Genomic DNA, 10139 nt, shown 5'->3' on the forward strand with positions numbered 1-10139 from the left:
GGCCTAGGCTACAATAATTTATTTTTCACAGATATTCTTCCATTATTTATTATTTTCAACGATAAGCTGACTTTCTTACCTCTTTGCATCCTTCGGAAATCTAAAGAATGATAAACCGGGCCAATATTTTGCCGATTTCAGCAATTAATTGCAGAACAATGACTGTCCTACATAACGATAGCCGCCTATTTACATGCACTTCCGGGTACTTGCTGGTTCAATTTGCTTGCTCGCATGGCGCCCATGGTGATTTCACTTTTTCGATCCCAGTTATCTATCTTGCGCCGCATAGCGGCGCTATACGATCTTTGATGACAGTTCTTCAATTTATGCGCTGCTCTCTCTCCCTGTTGTCTGCCCATTTTAACAGAGGGCGCTCTATCAAAACAAAAAAGTTTGCTTCCTTTCTCTCTCCCTCCGCGGTGCGGCGGCGGAAAGCAGCTTTTTCGAGATCAAAAATCCTTTTGATTTAAGAAATTCAAGTTGGCTTTTGGGGATAACAATTTTAACATACCATCCGTAAGGTTAAGTAGACTGAACATTATAATATTATATTGTACGAATGTCGTTTCGGGGACGTAGCTTAGGCTAGGCCTATAAGGCTAAGCCAATCCCAATATAAAGCAGCCCATGCCATGCCTTACCTACCACCACAACTGGACCACATGGCATTACATTATGACCTAGAGGCCTAGACCTCTAGGTCATAATGCAACTGTGTTGAGGGACAAGTATTAACTTTACCCTCGGTTACTTTTTTACATACGTCAAATAATAAGCTCTTATTCCACTCCAGATGTTGAAATATAAATGGCTGTGGTATTCCTGCCTGGACTCTGGAGTATGATAATAATTTAATTAATATATCAAACAGACAATGAACTGATAGGTTTTTTTTACCTTTTTAACTGATTTGTGTATGGCTCAGGTATATTCCAGCCTTCAAGGTGATGGTTACATGATTATCTTAATTTACCTTGATCTTGTTCATTTGCCCCTCTGCCTAGAAATCTCTTGCATACGCCGGTTTAAACTTCTGGTAGTGCTTTGGGGATGGGGGGGCTTGACATAAACCAATCATTTTATTATCTGTTCTAACAGTGGTGTATGTTCACTACCGTACAATGCACTTGTCATTTGTAGTTCCGCCCCCCCCCCCCTTGGACCCGGACCATAACGGGGCACTAGCCGGGACTGAGCAGGGGATGTACACATACTGTAGTTGTGTCCCTGTAGTGCCGGGACGTGCCTAAAATTTTCCCGTACTGTAGATGTAACAGGCCTTGGAAAGGCTGGGAATTTTACACGTTAGAGAAGCCGCTGTTTTGGGTATGTAAGGGGCCTAGTGCTGGGGGGGGGGGGTACAATTGACAAGTGCATAATTAATAGCCTACTAAACTAGTACTCAAAAATTGTATAGATAATGCTTTTTCTATTTCTGTATTTAACCATAGATATAGTACAATGGATGAATTGATAGAAGAAGATGAGGATGTGGTATTTGAAAATTCACCTCTGTTTCAACACCTGAAAGAAGTTGGAATGGATGGAGATTTTGAGAGTTCTACTTATCCTAAGACTGCAGTCAGAGCACCCACTGAAAAAGAACTTCAAATTTATCCGTTGACGCTAATAAGAAGTTTTTTTCAAAATGTCATTTCTTGTATTCTTCCAACGTCTAGACCAATAACTTCCTTACCTTTAGCACCAAGAGTTGCTCTTCTGAAATCAAAGGTACTGATGTCTGGAGATTATCAATGGTTGATGTCATATGGTTTGAAAGAGAAAAATATTGAAGAAAAAAACAAACAATCCAATTCCAATGTTTTGATCTTTGCTAACTCTGCTATATTTGGATCTATTGCTTGTCTCTGGTTCGTTTTCCGCAACTCATCAGCGCACCAGGTGACGTCAAAATTAATACTGTTGGCTGTTTTGTTATTATCGAGTACATTGATTGGATTGTGCCATTTAACTAAGTTTACAATAAAATGCTACTTTGACTATAAACGATCAAATCTTGCAAAATGTTTGTACAAGCAGCTGAACTTAATGGAACTTATGGACAGCTGTATTAAGAACTCACTGAGAAACATCCAAGAGGCAGAACTAATTGCCAGAGGATTTACTATAATTTCTCACAAAGTTCCATTAATGAAATTGGAAAAAAGTTCACTACTTGGACAATCACGAAGACAACACCATCAGCTTAGAGAAGCGGTCTTTAAGGCCTCTTTATCTCAGTTCTCAACTTATAGAGAAAGTACAAGACAACTTCTCCAGCAAGTAAAGCTTCAATCAGAAGTCGATAATATTGCCAACTACATTGCAAATGTCTCTGAATATGATCTTGGATTTGAAAGGGACCTCAAGAAGATTGCTAATGAAAACTGGACAGAAAAGGATCATCAACATTTAGCAGAAACTTCTGATAATTTCTCTCTTTCTGCTATTAAAGTTGTGTGGCAGACAATGGCAGTTCAGAGGTCAGAGTTCTTGCGTCGCTTTGGTTTGTCTCTTTGTCCAAAGGCCTGGGATGTAAACGGAAAGGATATCTATTATATTTTACCAATCTTAGAAAAGGTTGCAAAATCTTTGATATTAGACACTCAGGGAAATCTTCAAGAGCTCCAGAGGATCAGTGATATACATAAATTCAGCACCAAAAAGCATGATCAAGATGTCTGTAGGACTAGTCTGGCATCTATCTCTAAAGGAAAGTATGGAGAGCTCTGGACAGCAGCACATAGCTTGTATCTACATTTACAGGCTGCAGCGGCACGGGTTCATGAACTGCAGCAGAAATGTGATGCCTTAAATCAAGATAACAGCCAGTCTGATGAAAGTATTAAAGCTGATCTGAACTCTTTGTTAGAGACAGTCAATCCAGAATTGAAAGCATCTTTAGCATGTTATCAAGAAGTTGAAACAAAACTGAACAAATTATATATGAATTCAAAAAATTCTCCAGATGTTCCTATTAACTCTCTTCCTGTTGGTCACCATTCAGGAAATATATCATGTCAGCCAATTCAATTGTTTGGTATAAAAGATGATGAGATAAGGTTTGATGATGAAACGTTTGAGGCTTACACTGATCCCAATGAAGGCGACACTGATGGTAGATTTTCCCTTAGAAACTCGTATCAGGAGGAAACAGGGAAACAGAGGAAAGAGCGACAGGCATCGTTACAGCTCCTTCAGGAACTGAGGTCTGTCTTACCTGGAAGGATGCAAGTGAGAGAACAACTTAAACAGAAGGGCAATAAAAAAGGCACACAACAAAAAGATAACCCTGATGTTGACATCCAGAAAGTCATGGAGAACCAGGAATTGAAATCCATTGAGATGATGTGCGAAGTAGCATCTGGTAACCATTTTATCATCCTTCCACCTTATAAGAATTATCTGTATTGTATCCTAATTTTTACTGTCAATGTATTATTTTTAATTTCTTTACAAAAATAGATTCCAACATTGCCGCAAACCCCTCACTGTTTTTGAGAATAAAAATTTATTATTAAAAACGATCAACGCTGAGTTCAATAAAGATCTCTACATGGTTTAAACACTATCATTGAACACCTCGAAAAGTAATATACATTATTTTCAATCAGCATAATTATGTTTTTTATTAATCGATGATAACATAACTCGTGTAAACGAGATTAAATTTCTGGGTATATAAATTTCTGGGTTATAAAATTTTCTTTATCTGAATTGTTTTTTTTTTTTTCCTTTCAGGTTGTGATACAACTGAGACTTTTAGCAAGGAAAATGATACCAAATATGATTTTGAAAAAGGTGACCCAGGTGTAGATGAAAATACATCTGAGATTGACAACAATCCTGATATATTCTCAAATAATGTTGTACCAAAATGTAACATTGACAAATCTGAACCAGTTATACCAAATCACTATGAGTTGGAGTCTATGGAGAGAGAAATCATAGTTGAAAATGCTGATGATGGTGAGACTATTCAGAGGATGAGTCTACCACCACCACAGTTTGGGGGTGGATTGTGGGCGATGGCTAGTCTTGCATCCCAGACTGCTTCAATGTCAAGTAGATTTCAACAACAGGAAGAGATATTTGGATCAGAAACAGATGAATCAGAATAGGGGGCTTTATTAAACTAAAGGGAATGTTCATCTTTTTAAACAATGTTAGATTTTGTTTTTTTATTATACTGCACTCGGATAACTAATACAGTACTTTAAAGTGTCCCATTTCTTAAATTACAAAATCTAGTTTGTGCTTGTGACGTATATGTTCTTGATTAAATTTGTGCATCGGTGCATCCCAGTTTAGCAAAAGGCCATTGTAATCCATAGGATGGTTCCAAATACAGGTAGTTCTTTGTATTGCTAAGCATCCATATAAATAATAATTATAGAATAATGTAGCATATACATCAAGAGTGTGCACAAAGTAAATGAGTACAGTATACTAAAATAGTAGATAGATGGGTGTTGTGTTAACATGCTTACTACTGTACTAATTAGTTACTGTATATGTTCTTGATTAAATTTGTGCATCGGTGCATCCCAGTTTAGCAAAAGGCCATTGTAATCCATAGGATGGTTCCAAATACAGGTAGTTCTTTGTATTGCTAAGCATCCATATAAATAATAATTATAGAATAATGTAGCATATACATCAAGAGTGCACAAAGTTCTAAAATTTGTAGATCGATGGGTGTTGAGTTAACATGCTTACTACTGTATTAATTAGCTACTGTTTAAAGATTAATGGTAACAATAATTATAGACCATGCTACAGTATAAAATTCATAAAAATCTTGAAAATCAATTTACATTTATTTTATTACAAATTATTTACAGTCAATGTCCTTCAGTGTACATCAAGGTGAATAAAAACTGGAATTGTCATTGAGTAATCATTGAGTCCATTATTGAAAAAATCATTCCAAACACGTTATATTTTCATTGCGGATTTTTTGGGCTCAGTACGGACTCTAAACGTATGCATTTTCTTTTAGCTTTAAGGGCGTATGCGGGAGTAAGTCCGCAATGACGATATAACATGTTTCCATTTACAGCACTAACAAAATCAGTACAGTATACAGTATGAAATACTTATTAATGGTTTATCAAATATATCGATATCTACAATAGTCAACATTTTAAAAACATTGTTCACATTGATCTATTCAGTAGCAATTTATAAATTATAGTTTTGATAGATTTGTGTGAAAGAGTAAGGCAGTAACAGTAGAATGGTTGTAAATGAAAGCATGAATAAAGATAATTCTTTATTATAAAGGGGAGCACACACTTTTTAAGATATAGATATCGATATATTTGATAAACTTTTAAACTAATTTTATTTAGACTAATTTTAATCATGTTATTAAGAATATTTACAAGGTGGAATATACATTCCTAATCCTACTCAAAACTACTAGCAACATGAAAAATGTTGTGTGTCAGAGTTAAAATCAAACCCCCAACATTAAAGTTGAGCAGAATCCCAACCACTCTCACATAAGAAGTTATGCTAGCTATTAGAATTGTACATTACAGATACTTAAGCAGCAACTTTTATTTCAGTTCCTGAGCACATTATTTGCTTCAGAAGTTTCCGTGTGGACTTGCATCTGGTTCTATAAGCCCTTTCCTAAGCTCTTTTTTTGCCTCATCAGCTTTGCCTCCTAGTAATTGTAAAGACTGATCATCTCATTTTTAAAGTCTCAGACTTTGATCATTCAATGAATTAAACAATTCCTGAGTTGAACACTGGTACATCTTAAGTAGAGGACTTGCACCATCCTCACCTGGCTTCTTTAGCAACATTAGCCGTTGGTAGCATAGCCGCTGCAGCACCTGGGACAGAACTCCCGGCCATTGCACTTGCTGTGGATGCACTCGGTATGCTGAGGGAAGAAGGCTGGACATCGTAGCCTAGTTTCTTCATATCGCGACTCACAATATTGAAAGATACTCTGATATGACCTTGAGATCTGACACGGGTTACTGAAATTCGACAAGAAATAATATAGATTAATTCACTTACATTGGATATGGTTAAATAACTAACTGCTATACTTCTTGTTTATTTATTCCACAAGTAAAACAATGATATACGCATTACTCTATGTACAGTACCTAATTTAATATGACTTATATACTTGGTAGAACCCCCAATAAAAGAACACCTTTGGGACCAAAAAATAGAGGTGTCTCTCCCCCCCCCCCTCCCCTGATAGGGGTTGCCCATAGTGTTAAAAGATAAAATAAAATGAAGTATTTACCTTCTCTGCCTTCACCTCTAGCCACAACATTAGCATCTACGTATTCTGGTTTTCTACCCATAAACCAACTGTTTTAAACAAAAAAGGAAAACATTATTTATTAATTCATTTCATGTATCTGAAAAATAAAAAAATTCAGTTTGCAAGCCACTATTTAGAACTAATGGCAAGATTGCATTTGATCCACAAATAGCAAGTTTGCTAACGTTATTATAAAACATAGATTTTCAAATAGAAAATTCAAAAGGAATGCTATTGAATCTGTGATCTATGGCAACATCAGTGGTCTACTCGTTGGAAGGCTAGTAACACTACACTGGGTGATGCTAATTCAATTCCCCATGAATTTAATTTTTCCAAATTCATGTTAAGAAAAGGTGAAGAGAAATAGGATTCCTCTGATTGTATACATACAGACCACCCCCAAATGTTTATGTCCCAAAGAATTGGGGGGGGGGGCGGGGCGAACTGTACTCTTTGGTACACACCATACCTTGTGAATTTCTGAAATCTTGATGACGACTCTGGTACAAACATTGGAATTATTCTAACATGTCTGGAAAAAAAATAGTAAGTAGTAGAGAAAAATAATAACTTTCTTATATGTTTAATATGCTTTGACAAGACAACAAATAAACACTAAATATGGTCATAATAAGAGAAGATAAGTCATGAATAACTTACTTTCCGGGAGAAATTGGGACATGCACAGCTCCATAGCCCCTGACAACAGCCGTTCCAAAGACATCCTGCCCATAGCAACTAAGAACGAGCTGGGGCCCTGTTTAATTTAAGAAAGTTCGTATATTTTAAGTGACTGTAAACAACTGATGAAACAATATATATTTACAGCATATAAAAAATGTATGTGACTAACAGAGAGAATATAGACAGATGAAAACGAGGCAACAATGAAAATGTACTTGGCAATTTGCATGAATGCGTCTACTGCATACACTCTACTTAATGTGTACTTAATATGTACTGGTAATGGGTATTATATTACGCCTTTCCCTTGCGGTTATGAAGCGCATCTGATTAGCAAGATGCGAGTCAGTAAAGGGATAACCACTTTTTCAATAAAATCATTTTTTTGGAGTGGAGAGTTGGTTCATTATTAACATACATTCCTCCAAAATTGTCACATGCTTTGCATTGAAAGTGTAAATGTTAGTAAATGTAGTAAAATAATGTTGTAAATATATTGTTTTTTATGATTACAAAATTTATCTTGTTGGTTAATTCAATAAAAATTTATTTTCATAATTAAAATAATATAAAGTAAATTGAAAGGAATTAAAATAGGAAAATAATTTTAAAATTTAACTTACATCCAAAAGGATTTGTGCTTTTGAAAGTCACTTCTAGCGGAAAATTCCAAACGAAGGTGTGCCGGCCGTCTTGGCTCTTCTTGCTAACTTGCGACACTCCCTCTTCTAAACCCTAATGGATGTGGTAAAAAAATGTAGATACATAAGTAAACAAATACAGTACAATGAGACCAATTGTGACTAAATCCTGGAGGTCCTCCAATTTCACCCCAAATAATAAAATAATTTTAGTTAGCCCACGATTTTTAAAATTGAATAGTGGTTGCTAAAATTTTGTCAGGAAATTGATATGATTGGTTGAGAGAATGAGAAAAATGATGAAAACAAGTTAACTAGATGAGTAGGTATAAGATAATAAGGCTGAATATGGTGTAGGTCTACAGGATTACTACAGTCATGGACCATGTATACCTAAGCCAGGGCTAAATACTGTATTAAAAACAACAGCGGTAGTGCTTTGTATCTGAAAGAATAAATGCCGGGAGTGATAATGATACAGCAAACAGGATTGGATGGTCACCAATTACATTTTTTAGCAGCATTTGAAAATTTAAATCATAAAAGTTTATCCAAACAAAAAGCAATCACAGAAAAATGACAATTACAAAAAGCAAAATGTTATTTACCGAGGTGATGACCCAGTCTTGGCCAAATACAAAGTTGTACTTAAAGTAGATATTATCAAATTCTGGAAACTGCAAAATAAAATGAAAATTATTTGATTCAAAGTAACTGTGCCACCATCAATTACCATATTCTGAGAAATACAGATGTCACATAGGCGTTTGGTCTATTTTCCAATAGCTGCACTTTCTGCTCAGAAGAGTTGTGGTGCCAGGATTTATTTGAAGAAGAGAAGGGGGTGGAAGCAAAATGTCCCAGAAAAGGGGGAAGGGGAACTGATTTCCCTGATGGGGGAATGGAGGTCCCTGATGGAGGACCGACATATTTGACGTGACAACCTTGTGTCTACGATAACATAAGAGCATTAGTGGACGTTGTCAGAGAGAGCCTCTTGAATTAAGTCTAGGCCAAGCGACAGACAAGCACGAATCATGTTATTTATTGTATTATTATTAGAACTGTTATATAGGCCTTAGGCCTACTACTACTTGAGTGAATTTTAAAAAAAAGAACACTTTTCCAGTTATACTTTTATTTATGCCTACTGTAATTACAAGCCTGCCTAGTCTAGGTTAGGGTGAATTAGTCTGGACATAGCCAAGGCCTTTACCTACTGTACTGTATCTCTGGAATGGGAGTAGTAGTACACTATAGCCGGCCTTGGCCTACCACCGCACCTAATCTAGGCCTAGCTAGGCCTATAGTACTAGGCCAGCTGGGCCTAGCATCTACACAAGGCGTGTTACAGAATACTAGGCTCTGAGATACTCTATAAAAGATTTTATTTCAAACTTGATAGTATGGCTAAAGTCTACTCACGTCACCGCATTCAATCTGTCCACTTAACATAAGTAAAAATACACTTGGATTAGATGCCATTTTTGTATCATTTGTTGTTATGGACGTACCTAGAGATCCTGCTGCAGACCAGTGCAGCAGCAAGGCTCGACTCCGCCACGCTTTGCAAAGCAGCCAGGCTTTGCTAAATAGTGACGTAGCGTGGCTCTTTCATTTTTCTGAATGTAACATCGCATCATTTTACGTCAAATCATGACAATTTGCGTCAACTATTGCTTAATCGAGTCGACTATTGGTAATTCGCGTCAAATTATGGTAATTCGCGCATTTTTATCATCCGTTTCTCTTCGAATCCATTTAATTCCAGTTTTGATTGGGTTTTTGGGGTCTTCCTAATGTTATGGCTCACAATTATTTTGCATCGCTATGACTTATTTGAGTATATACAGTAAGTACCTGTCTCACTCTGTGAAAATTGTATTGTCCGACAAAACGGTAGTGTAAACATGTCTTTGTGGTTTTATTTCTTGCCATGTTTTGTTTGGACTGTTGTTAAGTTCTATTGACTCCACAGAATAATCCATTCTTTATGCTTTAGGGGTCATTCAAGTATATGTAACAGATTTTTTGGCAAATATTGACACCCCCCCCCCCATGTGTATAAGAGACAGCATTAGTACTATCGTTATTTATTTAATTTAATTTATTCAACCAACAATAACAATTTACAACACAAATTATAATACCACATAACACAATGGGGCTTTTAGTATAAACATCTCAAGTCGGACAGGCCTGGACCTCCTTGTTGTCCGACGAATGACTAGGTCGTCGGACCAAAAATTAAAAAAAAATAATAATTTGCCTATCCAAATAATGCTATTTTTTCTTCCATTTCCAATATATTGTGGTCTAAAAATTAAGCCATAAAAACTCTTCACATGAACCCTAACAGGGATATTTTTTTTATTAAGGGCTGTCGACTGAGGCTTCGTCGTCGCCTTGGTTCGGACCTCTCCGCCCGACCCCTTGTCAGCGAATTTTTGGCGCCACCGCTGCTGAAGCCCCTGGTTTATATATTACGTATTTAACTTAACTGCAATTTTTGA

At 36.3% G+C, this 10139-nt stretch overlaps 2 protein-coding genes across 4 annotated transcripts; one reads left to right on the forward strand and one right to left on the reverse strand.

The window, feature by feature from the left end:
- Positions 1-394: 394 nt before the first annotated feature.
- Positions 395-4895, forward strand: LOC117110208 (vezatin-like). Of its 2 annotated transcripts, none has more exons than XM_033252835.1 (3): positions 395-524; positions 1455-3370; positions 3745-4895. In XM_033252835.1, the coding sequence occupies exons 2-3, from the start codon at positions 1465-1467 to the stop codon at positions 4122-4124; spliced, it is 2286 nt and encodes a 761-aa protein (XP_033108726.1). In that variant the 5' UTR covers positions 395-524; positions 1455-1464; the 3' UTR covers positions 4125-4895. The 2 variants fall into 2 exon arrangements, with proteins under 2 accessions (XP_033108726.1, XP_033108727.1); XM_033252836.1 differs by having other exon boundaries at positions 396-519.
- LOC117110211 (B9 domain-containing protein 1-like) lies at positions 4812-9209 on the reverse strand. Of its 2 annotated transcripts, XM_033252840.1 has the most exons (8): positions 9052-9209; positions 8235-8303; positions 7609-7720; positions 6962-7058; positions 6771-6833; positions 6278-6345; positions 5786-5999; positions 4812-5755 (listed from the first exon to the last, which is right to left on the reverse strand). In XM_033252840.1, exons 1-7 carry the CDS (start codon positions 9109-9111, stop codon positions 5797-5799), a joined length of 672 nt encoding a protein of 223 aa, XP_033108731.1. In that variant the 5' UTR covers positions 9112-9209; the 3' UTR covers positions 4812-5755; positions 5786-5796. The 2 variants fall into 2 exon arrangements, with proteins under 2 accessions (XP_033108731.1, XP_033108730.1); XM_033252839.1 differs by having other exon boundaries at positions 4812-5999.
- Between the last annotated feature and the right edge of the window lie 930 nt (positions 9210-10139).

The sequence above is a fragment of the Anneissia japonica genome, unplaced genomic scaffold (assembly GCF_011630105.1).
Source record: "Anneissia japonica isolate Jap-2015-1 unplaced genomic scaffold, ASM1163010v1 scaffold284697_len431725_cov185, whole genome shotgun sequence".
Classification (NCBI taxonomy): domain Eukaryota; kingdom Metazoa; phylum Echinodermata; class Crinoidea; order Comatulida; family Comatulidae; genus Anneissia; species Anneissia japonica.